The sequence below is a fragment of the Myxocyprinus asiaticus genome, chromosome 5, assembly GCF_019703515.2.
Source record: "Myxocyprinus asiaticus isolate MX2 ecotype Aquarium Trade chromosome 5, UBuf_Myxa_2, whole genome shotgun sequence".
In the NCBI taxonomy this organism is placed as follows: domain Eukaryota; kingdom Metazoa; phylum Chordata; class Actinopteri; order Cypriniformes; family Catostomidae; genus Myxocyprinus; species Myxocyprinus asiaticus.
This window is the reverse complement of record NC_059348.1, coordinates 19,029,536-19,051,902: the sequence shown is the minus strand read 5'-3', so window position 1 is coordinate 19,051,902 and position 22,367 is coordinate 19,029,536. Positions and strand designations below refer to the sequence as shown.

At 35.8% G+C, this 22,367-nt stretch overlaps 1 protein-coding gene across 1 annotated transcript in view; it reads right to left on the bottom strand.

Moving 5' to 3' along the window:
* Nucleotides 1–22,367, bottom strand: part of LOC127441072 (epidermal growth factor receptor-like) — a 77,120-nt gene that overhangs the window by 14,906 nt on the left and 39,847 nt on the right. The window contains exons 2-17 of the mRNA XM_051698239.1: nt 15,102–15,253; nt 14,563–14,749; nt 14,197–14,331; nt 14,017–14,085; nt 13,513–13,631; nt 12,915–13,056; nt 12,368–12,484; nt 11,561–11,687; nt 10,586–10,659; nt 10,305–10,395; nt 8,589–8,788; nt 8,156–8,288; nt 7,662–7,752; nt 3,575–3,732; nt 3,398–3,439; nt 53–194 (exon numbers count right to left, since the gene is read on the bottom strand). Of these exons, the coding sequence (XP_051554199.1) occupies nt 53–194; nt 3,398–3,439; nt 3,575–3,732; nt 7,662–7,752; nt 8,156–8,288; nt 8,589–8,788; nt 10,305–10,395; nt 10,586–10,659; nt 11,561–11,687; nt 12,368–12,484; nt 12,915–13,056; nt 13,513–13,631; nt 14,017–14,085; nt 14,197–14,331; nt 14,563–14,749; nt 15,102–15,253 (1,979 nt within the window). The remainder of the gene's footprint in view (nt 1–52; nt 195–3,397; nt 3,440–3,574; nt 3,733–7,661; nt 7,753–8,155; nt 8,289–8,588; nt 8,789–10,304; nt 10,396–10,585; nt 10,660–11,560; nt 11,688–12,367; nt 12,485–12,914; nt 13,057–13,512; nt 13,632–14,016; nt 14,086–14,196; nt 14,332–14,562; nt 14,750–15,101; nt 15,254–22,367) is intronic.

Here is a 22,367-nt window from a genome sequence, read left to right as displayed (position 1 = left end):
ATGGTTTTTCTGTATTGCTAGCCTAGATTCAGTGTTTGTCTTGTAGTCCAACCTCTCTTTCTTGCAGGAGTCGTCGAAGGGTTCTCTTCCTCTTGATGTGGCGTCTGCGCAGTAGAACAGCCACTCCTAGACCCAGGATAACAAAAGCCAGCAGACCTCCAACTACACCAGCGGCAATCATGGACAAGCCTGAACTAAAGATGAATTAACATTACTCAGTTAAAAAAAAAAGCTTACTTGGCTAACAAACAAAGCAAGCAAGTTCAAAGTAGAATTTCCGCAAATGGGAAACTCATGTGGGAATTGCAAAAATAATGATTGTATTCAGAAAGTTTTCCCAAACACTCCCCTGTCTTTAATTGGTTGAATCAATGTTGCTATGTCAGGGTGGTTGCACTGGCATAGCAACGGGTGAGTCTGGGTGGGCACCCACTGGGCACTCAGGCCCACCCAATCATTGTATTATGCCCATTTTCCACAAACAGCCAAAAGCTTAAATGATCAATATCTGTTCTCAGGCATAATGCCTTCTAATGTTCCATATGTTCCACATGTAAAAATAAATAAATAAAAAAAAATACTTTTGTTTTTTATATATATATATATATATATATATATATATATATATATATATATATATATATATATATATATACACACACAGTTGTGCTCAAAAGTTTGCATACCCTTGGAGAACTGGTAATATATATACCATTTTTAAAGAAAACATGAGTGAGCAGGCAAAACACGTTTCTTTTATTTCTTATGGGATTCATATTCAACTGTAGGTTATAACAGAATGACACAATCATAAATCAAAACATGGCAACAAAGAAAAAAATGAAATGACCCCTGTTCAAAAGTCTGCATACCCTTAGTTCTTAATACTGTGTATTGCCCCCTTTAGCATCAATGACAGCATGCAGTCTTTTGTAATAGTTGTCTATGAGGCCCCAAATTCTTGCAGGTGGTATAGCTGCCCATTCGTCTTGGCAAAATGCCTCCAGGTCATGCAAAGTCTTTGGTTGTCTTGCATGAACCGCACGTTTAAGATCTCCCCAGAGTGGCTAGATGATATTAAGGTCAGGAGACTGTGATGACCACTCCAGAACCTTCACCTTTTTCTGCTGTAACCACTGGAGGGTCAACTTGTCCTTGTGCTTAGGGTCACTGTTGTACTAGAATGTCCAAGAGTGTCCCATGCGCAGCTTTCGTGCAGAAGAATGCAAATTGTCTGCCAGTATTTTCTGATAACATGCTGCATTCATCTTGCCATCAATTTTCACAAGATTCCCCATGACTTTAGAGCTCACACACCCCCAAAACATCAGTGAGCCACCACCATGCTTCACAGCGGGGATGGTATTCTTTTCACTATAGGCCCTGTTGACCCCTCTCCAAACATAGCGCTTATGGTTGTGACCAAAAAGCTCTATTTTGGTCTCATCACTCCAAATTACAGTGTGCCAGAAGCTGTGAGGCCTGTCAAGGTGTTGTCGGGCATATTGTAACCAGGCTTTTTTGTGGCATTGGCACAGTAAAGGCTTCTTTCTGGCAACTCGACCATGCAGCTCATTTTTGTTCAAGTATCGTCATATTGTGCTCCTTGAAACAACCACACCGTCTTTTTCCAGAGCAGCCTGTATTTCTCCTGAGGTTACCTGTGGGTTTTTCTTTGTATCCCGAACAATTCTTCTGGCAGTTGTGGCTGAAATATTTCTGACCTTGGCTTGGTATCAAGAGTTCCCGAATTTTCCACTTCTTAATAAGTGACTGAACAGTACTGACTAGCATTTTCAAGGCTTTGGATATCTTTTTATTTGGGGTTTATTATGCAATAACAACCGACTGACTGTACATTATCCCGCTTATTACACAGCGACTAACCAAATGCTCATTATGCATCTTAGTACCAGACTACCTGACAAATAAATAATGGACATGAAACATTGATCTGCATTGAAATTATGTAATTATGTGAGAAGAAATAAATCGCTGAACAGCTGAAATCCACCTCCAGTTCTGTTGCCGTTTATTTTGTATTTAATGACCATCTGACTACACATTATGCATCTTATTACAAGACTATGCAAAATAAATAAATACACATGAAAGATTTATTTGAGTTGAAATTATTTCATTAGCTTACTTGTAGAGATCGCACAGTAATTCAAGAAGTAGTAAAAATGGCCTAGATGATCAGTCTGATACTTAGATGTGCGGTTGTTACTGAGAAATATCAGACCATTAGATGGTGTCTTTGACCAATCAGAATGGAGTATTCCAGAGAGCCACGTAATTAATATGTTTATTGTCTGAATGTAATGTACTCAAACACGAATATACGTATATTATATTCTTAATGTAGACAACCTTTAGCAAATGTCCTAAATACGCCCCTGGAAACAATTAGCTTTAGTTATTGTTCAAATTGTACATAAAAAATAAATACGTTTACAGATTTCATGCAATCGATAATGTCTCTTGGCCCACTCACCTAAAAGTTTACGAATACTCTACTGGCTGGTCGGGATGCTCAAATTTGTAAAAAAATGTTTTGGGAAATCAACCTATGAATAGCTTACTTATTCTGCAGTTGTCTCTGCATATTCAGCTGAGATAGGAGAGAGTACATGAGCATAAAAACATCACACACTTCAGCTTTAACACCACTGCAGGCATTTACATGAGCAATTTTGCATGTGTCACTTAAGTAAACCAATCTTCCCTGTTCATACAAGTCGAGATACATTGAAAATAATATTTATAAGAGTATATTTGTCTTGTTGTCTAGTAAAAATACCTAAAACATCCTTAAAAGAATCAAACAACCAAAAATAAAATCACCTGATAAGAAAAACTGTGTAAGATATTCAGGTTGTATTCAGAAAATGTGTCGTGAAAACAAGTGTTTTATGTCTTGTGGTAGTATTAGATTTTTCCACTTTATTTTTTCACAAGTCTTAATATCTTTTGCTTTCATTTTAATTAAATAATTGTAATTTAAGGATTTTTTATAATAAAAATATTTTTATTATTTTAATCTTTTTGTAAATATTTAAATACATTTAATTATTTTACTCATTATGTAATAGTTTTGTTTATAGATTGATCTTTTTTAAGGGTGTTTAGACAGAGACAAAGATACTCATTAAGAATATGATTAAAGTGTAGGGATTTGCACTTCATTGATTTACTAGCATTCAGTGTGATGAACTGAATTTAATTTCCCCAAAATGTGGTTGTTGTTGGTTTTTGTTTTACTTCTGCCATAAAACCCATGATATTGTGTAAGGATGAATATAGCTGCAATGCATTATTCTTTCTTGCACTTCAGTATAATTCATATGTGCTTTAAGTACAACCCCAAACATTATGAAAAAGATTAACTTCTTACCTTTTGAAATCTTTACAGTCTTTCAGATCAGGTCCGGTACATCTACACAGCAATGCATAATCCGTCATTCATCCAGTACACACTTTAATCCCCAGTACCTCAGCTAAGATTACACAACTGGCCATTTCATTTTTTGATTACAATCTAATGAAGTATAAATTACAATGTCTCGCTCACCCTTGGGTGCAGTTCTCGTGGCAGGGCTGGCAAACCCTCATCTCATCAGCGTATTTCCAAATGAGTACGTCTTTCTCTCCTGGTACGCCCTGCGGACAGCGTGGTACACAGTGTGGTCCATCTTTGTAGTTGGCACACACCATACATTTGTCAGGTCCCTGGATAAAAGATGGCAATTAGATGGGAACAAGCAACATTTTTCAACAATCTTTTTAGTGATGTGAATTTAATGATGTGTCTCCAGGAAACTATAGGGACATACATTTTCTGAGAAGATGTCAGAATACATTTGTTTGAGAGACTGGTGTGCTTCCATCAGCTTTAAAAAAAAATGTTTTAAATAACAATAAATGTTTACTGGCATCTAGCTAGGTGTTCAACGTCATCACATTTGTAGGTATACATATTATTCATTAGTGTTTGTACATTAGGATTGCATAGACACTGAAATGTAAAATATGAACATATTGACAGCATCTAAAATATAAATCGATAAAAGGTTCCATTTGTTAACATTACTAAACAACAATAGTTAACATGAACTAACGTTGTACAATACTTTTAAAACATTTATTTATCTTAGTTAAAGGGACAGTTCACTCAAAAAGTATAATTTACTCACCCTCATGCCATCCATGTGTATGACTTTCTTTCGTCTGCAAAACACAAATGAAGATTTTTAAAAGAATATTTCAGCTCTGTTGGTCCATACAATGCAAGTGAATGGTGGCCAGAACTTTTAAGGCCCAAAAGGCAGTATGAAAGTAATCCAAAAGACTCCCGTGATTAAATCCATATATAGGTGTGGGTGAGAAACAGAAACAGTCCTTCTTTAACTGTAAATCTACACTTTCACTTTCACTCCCACATTCTGGTTGGGGCTGGTCAAAGGTGTAGATTTATTATAAAAAGGACTTGCATATTGATCTGTTTCCTACCCACACCTATCATATTGCTTCAGAACATATGGATTTAACTGTTTGATGGATTATTTTTATGCCTCCTTTATGTAATTTTTGGACCTTCTGAGTTCTGGACACCATTCACTTGCATTGTATGGACCTACAGAGCTGACATATTCTTCTACAAATCATCATTTGTGTTCATCAGAAGATAGAAAGTCATACTCATCTGGGATGACATAAGAGTGAGTAAATGATAAATCTTCATTTTTAGGTGAACTATCCATTTAATGTTAATTTAAACATATACTAATAGATTTAGTAGTTTGTATTTGTTTAAATTAGTTAATGCACAATGAACTAACAGGAACTAACAATGAACAATTGTAGTTTTATTAACTACCATTAAGTAAGGAATAATTGATGACGGACCATTGAATTATTGAAAAATAATGCACACCTGAGGTGGTAATGCGGTCACGACGCACAGCAGAGTCAATTATTCCGCTTATACCACAGTTCCCATACCTTAAGACAACGTTCAGGGTTTTATCTCGAGACATTTTCTGGTTTTTGTCCCTAAAACGCTCTTGTGAGTGGAACTACTTCCTTACGCCATGGATTCAGCATCTTGCTTTAATACAGTTCAAGCCTTCGTTGCTAGTTTGAAAACGTCACCGAAAACATCACATTAGAATTAGCAACGGAGGATAGCGAGGCTTGCGTGGGTGTTTCCCACAAATATTTCAGATAATATAGAAACTGTTGTATTGATCAAGTGTATCTAGCTCTGATACAGCTCAAGCCTTCTTTGCTAGTTCGAAAATGTCACGTTAGAACTAGCAACGGAGGATGCGCTGCTTTTTGGCATTGGAGTATCAAGGTAGTGTGTGTATGTGTGTGTGTGTGTGTGTGTTGCCAAAGTGAAAGAGAAGGGGAGGAGTAGCGCAGTGCTTTCCACTATAGCTATGTGAGGCTGATTAAGGTGAAATACAATGAAACATAAAAGTTTCACATATTAAAAGTTATTTTGAATAATAGAAACTAATGTATTGATCAGGTCGCGGGGGGTGCGTTTCTATTTGTTGGTCGCAAAACGAGTCTCAATGTGTGTGTGTGTGTGTGTGTGTGTGTGTGTGTGTGTGTGTGCATGCACGTGCGTATGTGTGTGTGTGAGCACGGGGGAAACGAGGGTGATTTTCAACTGAAATTGAAATAAATGTAGGATATTATAGACATGTTTTGACGTTCTTAACTGATTTACTTTAACCAATGTCTTTGTTTACATGGTTATTTTGCTGTGGTAGCATGTACGGTGTGTGTGGGTGGGTGGGTGAGACGAGAGCAAAAGAGAGAGAGAGAAAGATAGGAAGCCAAAGGATGCTTTTCAATCTAAATGAAAATAAATTTAGGATATTATAGACATAGTTTGTCATTCTTATCTGATGTACTTAACCAGTGTCTTTGTTTTAATTGGTTATTTTGTTGTGGTAGCCTGTAGGGCTCTTTGAAATAACTGAAATAATTTGGCGAAGTGATATGGAACCGTTATGCGGTCAAGACCTGGAACTACTTCATAGTCGTATGTTTCCTTGAAAAATAATTGCACACCTTAGAACGTCTGTCAACCAATCAGAATCAAGCATTCAACAGACCAGTAATATAACAAAGATTAACAAATGCTGTAAAAAAATTAGATTGTTAATAGTTTGTTAATTATACCTAATGTATTAACTAATGTTAACGACTGGAACCTTATTGTAAAGTGTTACCCATAAATCTTTTTACATGTGAACAGCTTTAGAGATGTATAATTGTTTAGATTATATCTTTATATCCCATCTAGATGTCATTTATACACAATTTTCCTATAAAAAAGGTCTTTCTCGTACAATGGTTCTCCATCATTCACTGATAAGTAACAATTCTTACATTTAATAAATTAAATTAAATCAAGTTAGTCCAACATAAGAAAATGTATTAACCCTTGTGCGACCTTTGGGAAATTTTTGTCTTTTTCATTTTTGTTTTTTTGGATCATGTTGGCTGTGTTAATGCCAATGGCATAAATTTTGCCAAAGGTGTGTATTTCTTGGGGAATTTTGATATTTCAACCTGAGTTCCTAAAATACATCTATAATACACTGTGTACACAAAATAGTTACATTCAGGACCTTCAGGACAAAAACGTCTAAACTAAAATTGCAATATTTGATCCCAGAGCCATTAAAGCATAAAATCATGAATTCTATGATATTATGCTTTCATTCCGGAGCTATGGCTTCAAAATTAAAAATTTTATATTTTCCACCAGATGGTGCCATTTTTCACAAGTTTAGCCTATGGAGCAAATACATGCTTTTTTAGTATATTGATATGGATGTCAGAGTGTGTTTCGTAAGTGTATTGAGAAATTTGTGTGTGTGTGTGTGTGTGTGTAAAAACAACAGTGGCATTATGTAAACAAACTGGCATTTAAAGGGTTAAAATTCTGAAATGAATGAATATTTGGTAGTTATGATCAGGACTGATGTAGGTTAAAAAAACATCAAAGTCAGTGAAAGTGGAAAATAATATTAATATATAATATTTTTATGGCAGTTTATTGATGCGGACATTTTTGTCTTCTAAGGTCCTGAGTGTGTTTTTTTTATTTTATTTTATTTATGTTATCTGACACCGCACAAAAAATAATAATGCATCAAAATCAATGTTGTTGCTAATCATTGACATATCCCAGACTGCGATATTCCCCCCCCCAAAATTTCCCTTTAGCATTTAGTATATGGAAAATAATTCATTTTTTGTGTTTTTTGTTTTGTTTTGTTTTTTCATAAAAAACAACAGTGGCATTATAAATAAAAATATGGCATTTAAAGGGTTAAAATCCTGAAAATGAATGAATATTTGGTAGTTGTGATCAGGACTGATGTTGGTTTTAAAAAGTAACTCATTGAAAGTAATATAATTGAAAATAATATGAATATATCATTTTATTATGGCAGTTTTTTGACACAGACATTTTTGTCCTTCAACCGCTGAGTAACTTTTTTAAATTAATGCACAAGGGTTAAATCTGAAAGACATATAATTTCTTCTAAAATGTTCTACAATTGAATTAATGAAGGGTAATGAATAATGTTTTGAGTGTAGTGATGAGATAACTCTAGATTGTTAAGACTTACAGGGCCAGAGCAGGTCAGGGTGTCATTCATAAGCAGACACTCAGGATCACATTCAAAGCATGTTTTATTGACCTCATATTCACGTGGCTCACTGTAGAGACACAAATTAATTTTGGTCAAAGTAGTCAAACAAAAATAGGGGTTTATATTGTGATATACTGATGACTGTAAATTGTCTCAGTTAACACATGGCTACTTACTAAATAAATACACAGACAATAGAACACAGACATGAGACATGAGACATGAAACTCGCACAGCTATGTAAGAAATCAGCAGTCTGAGACAATGGTCATTATATAGTTTAGTGGTCATTATAAAAAAAATCTGACCACAGAATATGAATCAAGTATTCCAAACAGTTGTGCAATTAAAAAATAATAATATACTTAATCTCTCTCATTGCTCATTTGAATTCAGGATAATTGGATGTTTACCTAAATGACCCTGTTGTTATTTAGATAAACTGAGAGGGTCTGACAGGTCTCACTCACCCAGTCAGCAGGTTGCACGAGGCCACGCAGCGATTTTTATGGCTGTAATGTTTACAGGTGAAACACATAGTGGGGCCAGGACCCCAACAGCCATCAGACGTACACATCTCATCACAGGTGCTGTTCTGATTGGCTGGAGTACACACATAAAAATAAGACATCAACACAACACATTCTTAAAAAATGGGAAAATAAACATCAAGAAGATATAAGGCAAAGTATAAAAAATATGTTTCATGTGGTAACATCTAAATGAACTTTTTTGAGTCAAGTCAACACCACTGAATCAACCAGAATACATTAGGTTACACCAACAAAACTAATTTTAAAGGTTAGATCAGGCAGAAACAGATCATAAACATAACAATTGCAGGTTACCACTTTTTACGTTGTACTGTAGGTGGTGTAACTAATTATTGTGATGATTCTTTACCACATGTGACAGCATCAGCATTAAATGACATTTTGACGGTCTGTTGTTGGGATTTGAAGAGGCGAGTCCAGTGGTCAGGACTCGTGTAGCAAAGATGCTGGTTCTGACTGATAGCCACATCACCATCACTGATCTCCCTCAGAGAGCGCAGGCCGAGGTGTGAGATGGAGGTCTTGGTGACAGCAAAGCTGAACGTACTACTGTGGGTGCAGAAAGGAGAAATATTGAAGGAACTAAGGGGTCATTATAGACAAGACAGACTCAACAACATGAGTCATTTAGAAGCAGCTATCAAATGTGTGGTAGGCCATAATCTTTAGAAATATTTAGAGTAACATTAACACACTGCTGACATGAAGTCTTTTCCTTTTATATCTCAAAGGGATAGTACACCCAAAAATGAAAAATCACTTACTCACCCTCAAAATCTATCATCTATCTATCTATCTATCTATCTATCTATCATCTATCTATCTATCATCTATCTATCTATCTATCTATCTGCCTGCCTGTCTGTCTGTCTTCCACTATTCATACATCCATCATTAATCCATCCATCCGTCAGTCCGTCTGTCTTTCCATCCATCCATCCATCCATCCATCCAAACATTTTGGTCTGTTCTCACCAAAAAATTATTGGATCTCTTCAGAAGACATGGATTAAACAACTGGAGTTGCATGGATTACTTTATGCTGCCTTTATGTGCTCTTTGGAGCTTCAAAGTTGTTTTTCTAAAAATCTTTGTTTTTGTTCTGCTGAAGAAAGACATACACATCTGGGATGGCATGAGGGTGAGTAAATTATGAGATCATTTTCATTTTTGGGTGAGCTATTCCTTTAATGATTGTCCTCCTAAATGATTGATTGACATTGATTATCACCCTAACTGTATCACAATGAGACAATCATGCATATTGGTCTAAAAAAACTACACTTACATCTATCTACCATGGCATTACCATATTTTTTGTATATGGTACACTGGTAATACCACATTTTTTATAGCTAAAAAGCTATAAATTACAATTATTGTTGTTATTATTCATTACAAATTATATTATCAGGATAATGTCTCCCTTTTGCGTTAATGACAGTGTGCACTTTTTGCCATGGATTCCACAAGTTTGAGGAAAATCTGATAATCTAGTAAGATTTGAGAATGTTCCAAAGTGTTCTTGTGTGGGTCAATGGAATCAAGGAAATCTGGCCATTTGTGCAAAGGAGTTTGCTTAATTAGTGACCTAGAAATAGTGCAGAATCTTAAATGTTTTTTATTATTATTATTATTATTATTATTTTTTAAACGTTTCTTTGTCTTAAATTTCTTGTTTGGTTTATTTCCAGATTTAAATCACAGATTTTCATTGTGGTCTCAGAATTTTGAACCCCATTGGATATCAAAATATCATGGTATTACAATCTGTTTCATCACTGAACTCTGCTTCTGCCAGAGTATGTTTTTGTAGGGGAATGTACTGTAAAGAGTAAAAAGATCAGTAACTGCAGAAACTATATTTGTTCAAACTGATGGAGAGTCATTAAAGCAAGTGGCGAGTCTCTCTGACAAGAACATGTGTCGTTTGTGTCTTGTAATCCATAAAACCACAAATTCAAGACTCATCCTGTATGCTACAACAGGCTGTGTATAAAAACAAGATTGTCACCAGACTTAAAATGCTTCTGATCAATATTTCTTTATAAAACTGTTAGCTTACTGCTGTTTGGTGCGTCCACGGATGACCTCCAGGTTTTCAAAGGGGCTCAGGGACAACATGCTTTCTGGCCAGGTCTGAATCATCAGGTAGCCTTTTGAGTTTGGAGAAGAGGAAGATCTTCAGTGGGGTTTGTGAAGACTCTAAACGTCTCATCCATGACAGTATCAACAAACTGGATAGTGATGAATTAGATGATCTGCAGAAACTCCTCAAAAACTAAAGACTATACAAAACACATGCTACAAACTTTTAACCACTGTAAAACTCAACAGCATTCTCACCAGTGATTTCTTTCACAGTTTTGAATATGTTGAGCTTGGCAGGGTCCATTCCTGGAGTTTTAGTATGTTTGTCACTGCAAAATAATCAATAATATATATATATTTTTTAACCAAACCCAAAACGTTTGGCAAGTCCCAACAAGTCACCATAATAAGAATGACTGTAACACATTAGTTTATACTTAATTGATCATTTATTAAATGTTGTTTCTACATTATTAATACCTAATTTGCTACATGCAATGAGTATGTTATTTGTTTATATTCAGTGTAGCAGACAATTTATTGTTGTTTAATTAATTCATATATAAGCAGTTTGGAAATGGTTTTTCATCCTTAATAAATAACTTGTTAATCATACCTAACTGATGTATTTCTGTTAATGCAAACCAGTGGTAAAGAAGTGTTTACAAGAACATTAAGCAAAAATTCATAGTTAATAAATTATATTTAAAATAACATTATACATATTCAATATTTTTAATTTAAATATTATATTACTTCTTTACCACTGTTTTGCATCGACTGACATATATTATGGTTCACAAGCTGTTTACTAAGGATGAAAAACCATTATCAAACTGACTGAATATTAACTTATTAAGCAACAATAAACCATTTACTATAATGAACATAAACAACTAACATACTATTTGTATATACTCTATTAATGTATTTACAGTGTTGGAACAATGATTAATAAATAATCAATTAACAATAAACTAATGCTTTACAAATACTTTATACTGTGTAGTTATTAAAGTGTTACCAGAATAACTTCAAAGAGTTTGTGAATGATTTTAGAAAGAAAGAAAGAAAGAAAGAAAGAAAAAAGAAAAATTTAAAGAGTACTTCAAAGAATAAATGGTCAAAATGCAGGACAATAACCTCGGAGAGGCTAACAAATTAAATTGAACAAAGCGCTGTGTAATAATTATTTGTTACCATCAAATGAGAAACATTATTTCTTCTCACCCTTTAAATGTTGTGGTGAGGATTGCGACATCTCCATTGATTTTTGTGCAGTTCTCAAAGGAGTCGATGTTGCTAGCATTGATTGACAGGACAGTGGTCAGGGGCCCCATTCCCAGCCCCATGCAAACTAGAGGAATGGTAACACAAAAATGAAACATTAACTCCAACTCATTTCTTAACTACAGAATTAGACCCCAACCCCTTTGACCCGGCCATGTTTTACAACCCATCCACATTTTACTGCAGTTAATTGTTATGATTCTCTGATCAGGAATTGACAATGCAAGTATGCTGTCAATTGTGGAGGACTGACGCATAAATCATTATTTGCTATGAATGCAGTAACCTTTATTACATTAACGTTAATTGACATTACTTTATTACATTAACGTTAATTGACATTACTTTATTACATTAACGTTAATTGACATTAAATTACCACACTAATTAGAAAGGCTGCATTATAGTAGCCTAAATAGCTAAATTGGCTATTAGTAAATATTTACCTAGGTTACATCAGCCAAAAAGTCTAAAAAAAATTAAAAAAAATTCCCTCCACAATATGTACACTGTTGAATCGTGCACAATAAGACCAGGAACATGTATTAAGAAAGTAAATAGGTTCAATTCTGATTTCATGTTGACTTATTGTAGTTTTATAGTTTATAGAGTTTATGTTCTGTTTGTATTTATTGAAATATTGATGTAATGCAATGCAATCCAATTAACAAAACGCCCACCCCCAAGCTTGTTAACAACAGTATTAAGTTCTCAAACTGTATTGCCATTCTGCATTGTCAACTGTACCTTTTGGACACAGGCCATCACACTTCTTGCATTTCCGAACTCCACCCTCATCCACTTCAGAGGTGCCAACACTGCATGTTCTCACACATGCCCCATGGTCTGTCACGACATAGTTATCTGCAAAGAGACGTCAAAACCAACAGTCATTCTAGAGTCATTAACCACAACTAACTGTAACAGCATAAAACAATCTGATGCTTGTGACACATAATTTTGTCTCGGTTGTCCTGGTTTCTGTGATGTTACTCAGAAACCAGAGTTGAGCAGCTGCTGCAGAATCACGATCCAGACCTGAATGACTCTGTTACATTTTACCTGGATTTACATTTTAACACTGATTCCCTAAAACACTAATCTCTAGAATGCAGGAATTCAAGAGGTAAGTCCTAATGGTAAATTTGAAAAGAAAAGATGCGTTTAGTAACTGATTTTTGTTGCCTGTCTGAACAAAGATTTAGTAACTTTCACTAAGGATGAAGTATCATATTTATAAACGCTCCCTAAAAGCACACAGTTACCCTAATTCAGGCATGATGGCGGGCCTTACGTGGGCATTTCTTGACACACGTTGCCCCAAAGCTGTATTTCCCATCTGGGTTGGGAGCAAGCTGGTGGGTGTTGGGGTCATAGAGCATGAGACGTGAACATGCATCCTTACATGTTCCTTCATCCTGGAAGTCCTTACAAGCCTGCAGTGCACAAGCACACAAAATGTTTCCCATGAGCAGAGAAGTCCAATAGAGAAAGCATTTTCACTGCCCTTGAGGGAATGTACATTTACTGCAGCTTTGCACCTCACTGCCAATGAATGTTTCACTGTAGTATTGTATTCTATCTATCAATCTGTCTATCCATCCATCTCCATTCATCCATCTATCTTCCTCCATCCATCTATCTATTGTATCTATTGTATCTTCCTCCATCCATCCATCCATCCATCTATATCATCCATCCATCCATCCACATTCCTCATCCATCCATCTGTCCATCCATCCATCTGTCCATCCATCCACATTCCTCATCCATCCATCTGTCCACCCATCCATCCATCCATCCATTCTATCATTATTTACCTTGAACTATTTCAGTTAATATATCCAAACACATTCTGTAAGTGCCACTTGACATTTGTGTGTGATTCTCACCAGGCAATCTGTTGGTTTGGGTCCAGTGCAGCCAGCAGCACAGTGCTCATTACAGCAGTCAATGGGTTTGGGTCCCTTACACCTCCCAGAACACTGCTCCGCACAGATCACCTTAGTCACTACACACAGAGAGAGAGGAGGAACAGAACTGTCTGTGTTTGATCAGTTGGCAGGATCTGATGAGCACTGCAACAACAGACACTTCTGAACAATAAAACAATTCAATATTCTTCTGAAGAGTTTTCAAAAACATTCATTTGGAGGTCAAGTAGTGCTTTTTCAGAAGCATTGTGGAATATAAACCAAGCATCAGCTATATAAACCAAACTTAACCCAGGGATAAAAAGGACCCAGGGATAACAATTCCCAGTCTCCATCTTTTAAAAGTTTTCATTGTTTAAAAATTATATTTTAAAACACTGTTTTCGGTTATTCAGAGTGACCTAAAAAGGCAATAATTGAAAGCCGCAAAACCATAAAATCCCATTTCAATCACTCATTTACTTGTTTGGCAGTTTTGGGGGCCGGGGGCCCAACAGGAACCATTGTAACAGCTCGGGTCACACTTCATACCTGTGGGAGATAAGATACCACACTCTTATTTCAAATATTATAATTTTTATTAAGTTACTTAATTATTAACTATTAGCTAAATGAAATCAAACATTAGACAGGCTCTAGTACAGTGTCTTTCAGGACTTGGTATCGGTTCTTCAATTTTAGGAAGACTCCTCATATTGAGAATGTCGGTCCACTGGATGGTCTCCACGTTACATAAATGATTGTTGCCGGTAAAGTTTACTCCACCCTTCAGGATTTCTAGTAGGAGAAAAAAACAATGTTTATGTCAAACTGACAGTGTTCGAACAATGCCTTTAAGCATGGTGAACTTCACCAAGAGTAGGCCAAAAATGTATGAAATATTTAAAAAATAACTGAAATATTGGGCATGGGCATTAATGAATGCTATTCCTATTCATCACACATGTGAAGGGCTTAAGTATGGCTCGATTAGGAGCACGAGTTAATCAACTTTATGTAACCATATACCAGTTAAGCTAGTCAGTAGCAACTTGTTGACGCCTTGTCCAGTTCTGGTGTTGAAGTTTTGCAGGACAGCAAGGGCATGTTTGTCATTATAAAGAGAGTGGCCACGGATGATGCGCAGATTCTCAAGTGGGATACTGGGGGCTGTGTTGACCGCAATGAGAACGTAGCCGCCAACTTCTTGGATGCTCTAAAAATCGGAAAAACCCCAAATACCGTTAAACATAAAACTTACTAAACCTACACCATTTAATTATCCATATCTAAACAAATTTGTCTTATATTATATTATATTATATTACGAATATTGTTGAAACAGTCAGTTCAATAAATACAGAACTTAAATATACAAAGGAACAGATATACCAAAGTAAAAACATTATTGGTTGAGTAAAATATTGTTGTGAGCCATAATACAGAAGAAAAAAAAATCAGCAAGGTTTTTTTTTTTTCGACTTTAATTTAAATTTAACATTAATGGTGAATAATGAAAAAGCAGTGAATACGTTCATTAACATGCTTCATGTATGGATATATCATACCATGAGAAAGGACAAGTCATGTTTTTCTGTCATGTACGTGATCTCCAGGTTTTCCAGAACCACAGTGCAGTTGCTGTACATCTTCACTAGTATCTTATAATGGTCATCCACAGTACCCAGCATTGTCAGTTTGTTATTTGCTCCCTGACATACTGAAGAAAAAAGAAAAAAAGAAAAAAAGAAAAAAAAAGACAATTAAATCTAGGTCCAACCTGAGACCCTCATGGAACAGTACAATAAAGGTAAAACAGACAGAAGCTCCAGATCTACCAAATTCAATGCAGAGTGTTTGTGGCAATTCTCAGGACAGACCACAATTTAATTAGGATTCTTGGCTCTTGTTGGACCATTCCATTTTATTCAGACAATAGTAAAATGATTATAATAATCAAACTGAAAGCGCTAGAGGCCAGAGCCAATCTGGGTCATATAGGTGTCTTTTGCAGCAAATGAATTAATCAGAATTCAGTGTCGGTGGGCGTTTGTTTTAAGTGCTCGGAATGACTGAGTGGTGGGCCAATATAAACAGTTACTGTGGCAGAGAACTGATCTGAAATGTCGGAAAGCACACTTTTTCTCACACTCGATTCTAGGGAAAAATCAATAACAATTACTCAATCTAGTCTATACTGCTGCAAAGACACTGTTTTGAGCTATGATTTAGAATAAAAAGGCAAAAGTGAAGTAAATAAAGCAAAAGGGAAGGCGAGTATGATACATAATTATAAACCTGAACTGAATAGACAATATTAATTTTAAACTCCTTAAAATGTGAAGTGGTTTTTGATTCAGTTCCCAAAAGTAGTAGGAAATAAATATAGGCCTACCATCCATTACAACCAGAAAACTTTATTAGGAAATAATCTGTTGAAACACTGATATTTCGGTATCAAGTATCAATGCTTTGTTTAAAAGCCTAATTTAGGACAGGGAATAGCAATTAACTAGAGTCCTAGAGGTATGTGCAAAGCATCTACTGCTGCAATAAATAAATAAATCAATAAAATATTAATAATAAAATACATTAGTAAAGTAAAAATAGAAAAATAGAAAATAAAAAGTAAAATAATAAAAATACAATTGTATTATTAAACATAATTAAAAACAGCTCGTAATTACAAACGTTGTCAGATCAGATCATATCAGTACAGTCAAAGAGCTAGATCTGTACACACAGTGACTCAATGATTGACAATTTACGCTTCCATGTTTCATTTGTGAGGTCTGACTTGATGATTAATGACAAAATTACGGTCATTAACTCCTATTTTGCTACATGAGATATCTCCAGTGAAAGAAATATCTTGGCAGTTTGCACTTAAAGAAGCATCAGACCTTAAAATGATAATTGTGTTATTGCATATGTAATAATTACATTATTGTGTAATGGAATACAGCTCCAGTCATTTTAACTCAGGGATTAAAGGGAGAAGTGACGTCTTAACACATCACTGGATTAGCTGCAAAGCCGGATGGCAGTTCCCACTGATTTGAAGGAAATTACCATTTCAAACTGTTAGATGAGACAATGATGAGACTGACGGAGCCAAAAGTGACTTCGAAGTGATTCATGATGAGCTTGTCAGAGTCAATGACGTTCTACTACAGACATTCCCGTTCCTCCTTATTAATTCTCTGATAACTTCCTCACTATCTCAAATAATGGCATATTTCCAAATATTTATTATTATCATCTCATTTTTTAATGGATTGAAACCCTGGCAAACACTACTGCAGTAGTTCTCAACTGGTGGGTCACAATTCATGATCTGAAAATAAAGGTGGCAGATCTGTACTGAAAGGGTCGTGGACAGCAGGGAAAAAGCAATGCTAATTGAAAATAATAAAATGCAAGCAGCCATATAGCTAAATAGCTAAATAAACAGGCTTATCAACTTTTTTAAACAGAGGATATACCATTTCACTTGTTATTGATGTCAAGACTGTGTATCCAATCAAACTATGATATTTTCAGGCTAAGACTGATCGCATTGTGAATTCGTCAACAGTAGGTCAAAAGTTCTGCTGCTGAAATCCCTCAGTCTTTACCAAAATTTTAACCACTGCCCCCAGTGTCCGAAGCTAGAAGTGTTGTTGAGGTAAAATGTCCACAGGGTAGCGCCAAAAGCGAGATGTATTTTTTGTTGCAAATGGCGCAACACAGTCAAGAGGAATGCATATTTACCCTACCCCCTAACCCAAACCCTAAACCTAACCAGCAGTGGAGTAAAAATGTTTAGCTTAAATTTAAAGCGAAAATGCAACCTCTCAATCACACTCACCATTGTTTATGCAAATACAATTAGTTCCTGGTTTCTGGGCCTATTCAGCACATGGTGATATTAATAAGTTTCAAAGTTTGATTTTAAGGAAATTCTTGTTTACTTTTGTATAGAAAACAATTTTGGTATTATGTTGGTTCAATACTTGATCTTCAATGTACAATCTGGCTCCTAAAGCAAAGCCATCTGAGAACCACTGCGCTATTGCATAATTAGTCATACAACAATTTTCTGTGCAATGTCAGTGGCAGAAAGGTTTGCCATGTGGGTGGCAATTCAGATCTTTTATAAGGTCAGATAACACAAAGGCCAAAAAATTTAATCAGTCTTGGGTCAAAGTTGTTTCTTTAGTCTTCTTGGATAAGTTTTTGGATAAGCTAGACTCCACTTTCAAAATAAATGTATGTTGACAGTTTAGATGAGCTAGCTTGAGAAAAGGAGAACAAGTCTTGGAGATTGTGAGTTTTTATCTCATGGCATAGGGTAGTTTAAAAAAATGTAGGTTGCAGTTAGAATACTTTAGAAATGCACTCCACAAGTTTTGACACATTGTAGCATGTGTTGTGGGGTTGACGCACAGTAGAAGAGATTTTTCGGTGAGAATACTGCATGATGTGAGGGTTGTTGGGTTGCATTCTTTAACATGTCTGTTCTTGAAAGTAAACCTGAAGACGGTAAACAACTCGGTTCCTGAGCGACAGAAGTCTCAAATCCTGTCCTGCCTAAAAGAGATTAGGTACAAAGACCACAAAATGATCAATGGCCTAAACTATTTTAGACATGAAAGACATTTTTCGATTTGTCTTCCAGTCACATATCTGTGTGAAGGTAGTTCCAAGCAAGTTACACATTTCAAAACTGAAACTGTGGCTTATTTATTTACATCGAAACACGTTTATCAAACCTGTAGCCAGGCTTCTCCAATTTTAGTGCACTCGGTAAGTCATTCACTTAAGTCACCCACGTGATATGGCCACAAACTCCACCTAGATCTTGTCTTTCTGTTTCGCAACTATATATATGTAATGTATTTACATTTCTCTTTAATTTCTTTCCTGCTAAAAGTGTTGAAGAATTAATGAACCTCACTACTCTTTTAGTCTTTAGATTTAAAAAAAATCATATAGATTTTTTGGGGATACACCACAAAAATTGCAAAAACAGGCTTCACTTGATTAGAAGGACAGATAGAGATACAAAGATAACAACTTACAATGATACAGTGTTCGCACAGTGAATGTTACTACTCAATGCACATGTATACTGTACGTTAAAACCAGTGAATAAAACATCACTTGTTAGCTTAATTTCAAGCCTAATATACTGGGAGTGTTTTCCACAGAGGGTGTTTTGACCTATATTCTCCTTCATGCCCAATAATTAGAGCAATTTGGCTAAAGGACACACTGTTTGAAGGGTGCTTGTGCTACGAAGGACTGCTAAGAAGGAAAAATTGGGGGTAAGAAAGTAGGTTCCTTGTGCTCTGTGGGCTGCTACACTCTTACTGCAATAAAACAGTGTGTTTCATAGACCAGAGTAAAGCCATCAAGCCGTCTTCACACGCTGGACAAGATAAATTCATAAACAGTGCTTTAACGGTGTTGTCTGATAAGTCCGATGTGGAGTTACTCATGTCCTGCAGTAGTCACAGGCATGAAAATTATATTCTTACTCAATATTTGTGTCTTGTTTTCCAGTAAAATATCTAAACATTCTTAAAACAAGATATATTTGCTTAAAGAAAAATTACATTAGATATTAAAATGAAACTTCTGAAAAGTCTTAATTTCTTACCGCATTGGTAAATAGTTTCTCTTGTTATAAGCATAAACCTCACTAAATTTTGTTAGATTTCCCAGAAAACGATAATTAATATTGTATGTAATTTAGCTTCTTAAGAAAATGTGTCTTGTTTTAAGGATATTAAGGTACTGTTTCTGAAAAACAAGACAAAAATACCCAGTATCCATGATTTTTTGCAGTGTAGAACTGATGACTTACTCAAGTTTGAGGCAAGCACTCTCCTATCACAGAAGGTGTGATTTTACCGGACATTGCATAAAACTACAGTTGGAGGTTTTCCAATAAAACAGGCTATAATGTTTTCTTGTGTAGTCTGGAATGAAGAAATTATGGCCAGAGGTACCTAACGTCACTACGATATGTTTTGTCCTTAAAGATTTCCTTTGTTGGCTCATTTCCTTCTAGCAATCCCTCTGGCCCAATGCCATTATGACAAAGATAAGGTGTGGTAACCTATGTTGGCTCAAGTGCACAGCAAGTCTACTGTTTCTCTGCATATATGACGTAACCGTTTGAGTTTTACTGGCACAAGGTGTACTGCACATTCTTCCCATGCACCAGACAGCAGTGTTAACACCAAGAAGATTCTTAGACATGTAATTCTTGTTGCAATATGTGGAAGAATAACCCATCTGATGTTCACATATTCTAAAAGATTTTTCTTAGAAAGGGCATGAGTGTATTGTGTTTCTTTAGACAGGGACTTGGGGGGGGGGGGTGGAGTTTGATCTTTAGAGTGGGCAACTTGTTATCTCTTTGTGAAACCAAATTACCCCCCCTTGATAATTTTGCCATCTGGGGCCGTTTTTGATGATTTAGCATCAGAAGTTTTTGAGGGGGCACTAGTGGGACACATACCTGATCCGATTGTCTAGATGTAGAACATTGGTTGAATCTCAAAAATTACTTAAAATTTTATCATCTGTATAATTTTTTTGTCTATAAGTATCGATATCGCTTTATTGCCCTGCCCTACCGTTTTGCTATAGAAGTAATTTATATAATGTGTCATGTTGCACGTATACTTGTGTAACCAGTCCTGCTCAACCCACCCCGAGTGGGATTCGAATCAGCATCAGCCAGCATGGGAGGTGGGCGCTGTAATGAGGAGGCTAAAGGCTACAGCCTCTAACGTCAGTTGCTAGTGTGGCTCTTGAGGCCAGGGAAGTGAGGCTTACACATAACACACAGCTATCATGTAGCAGCTGGCTACCGTTACACTCACCCCCTAAAACCTCACTCCCATTCGGGTCACGGCACCATTGTAATCGGTCCTGTTCGACCCGCTCCGAGCTGGAATCAAACCAGCGTCAGCCAGAATGGGAGGCGGGAGCACTAATGAAGAGGCTAAAGGCTACAGCCTCTAATGTCAGTTGCTAGTGCGCCTCTTGAAACCAGGGAAGTGATGCTTACGCATACCACACAGCTATCACGTACCAGCTGGCTACCATTACACATGCACACAATGGTGGAAAAAATTTGGAAATAATGAAGCAAAAATAGACCAAAAAAAAAAAGTTTTGTGTCTAAATTTAAAGTTACTGGATATTAATTAACACGTGAGGCTTATTCATGCTGATATTCAGTAAAACAGCATGGTTCTGAGTGTGATATTGCTTATTTATAGACTGATACCATTTGGATGGTTGAATACAGTATACACTGATCCTAGACCTGAGTAACTAGGCCCCATTTCCAAGCCAACATAAACAAAATGGAAATAATAGTTTTTTCCATATAAAGTGTCATTACCTGATGTCATTAGATGTCAAAGTATTTTTAAATGAGACAACTGTAAGGAAATAGCAATGCTAATCAATGAACTTTATATAATTATATTAGTAATTATTCATTCCCTGAATCTGGTCACCTATAAAATAACTGATAATTCAGAGAATGCACTGGCTTTTTCAGTGAAGCATTAAAGCTGAAGTGTGTGTCTGCACCACTAGCAGCACCAAAGGGAATTGCAAAAGCAGTGACTGTTTCCAGACAGTTTTCCTAAACACTTCTAAACAGGAATGTTTTTTAAATGAGTAGTTCCCCCACATATGAAAAGTCTGTCATTATTTACACTAATATCACTACAACCTGCATTATATTCTTTATTTTGTGGAACACTAAAGGAGAATTTTTAGTCTCCACAGGGTTATAATGTAAGTGTATAGTGACTCTTTCAAGCTCAAAAAAGGCAAAAAAATAAATACAAAAAAAATACAAACATTTTTTTTTTTTAATAATTTGGCCAAAGTAAAAGTAATCTATTTGACTCATATGATATATGACAGCCACACAGATCTTACCTCATTGGTCCTTCCGGCATAATGGCATAACATTTGAGTCACGATGAGAACCAAATGGAGGTATAATATTATTGACATTTTTGTCAATAATTGTCACCATTTTTGATTTACAGAATTTATTTATGAATCCTCTTTGTGTTAAACAGAGTAAAGAAATTACAGGTTTGGAACAACATTAGAGTGAGTAAATAATGGTAGATTATTATTATTTTTTTTTTTTTTTGGTTGAACCCCACTTTGGTAGAAAAGTTCATATGTTCCTCTAATAGATGGATTGCATCAAAAAGAACATATGTTTTTCTCTCCTAAGAAAAAAGGCAGATGTTTTTGTAAAATAATTTTGATGACTCTGAATCATCCTCCTTGGATCTTGAGCCTCAGACCTTGGATTTAAAGAGCAGCTTAAACCTCACAGGTCCACTATCAGTTTTAATGAGGAAAATAAAGCACTTCCTCAGGTCTTCCTGTCCATTAAGTCCACACTTCCCTCTCCTGCTAGGACTGCATTGTTTAAGACTGAGCATATGAGGTGTTCCGTTACCTATGGTGCAGTCTAAACAAAGATAGTATCAAAAAACAATGAAGAATTCTCAAGGTGTAGGTGAAACTAATGTATTCCAGTCTTTGAAGCTCAATTCTGGATTACAAATGGGGAGTGGCTTCAATGAAAGAGTGGGATGGAGGCTCAAAACTGTGGGGATGTGGGGGTGTTGCTGATCCGGGACTTGATGAACTCGCAGGAAGATGATGGAACGATACACAAACAGACACACATACACACACACCTCCACAACTACCATTTGAGAAAGTGGATGGCAATAAATCAGAGAAAAAGAAAAAAATATTGACTCCTCTGACATTTCAGGAAGTTCCTTGTA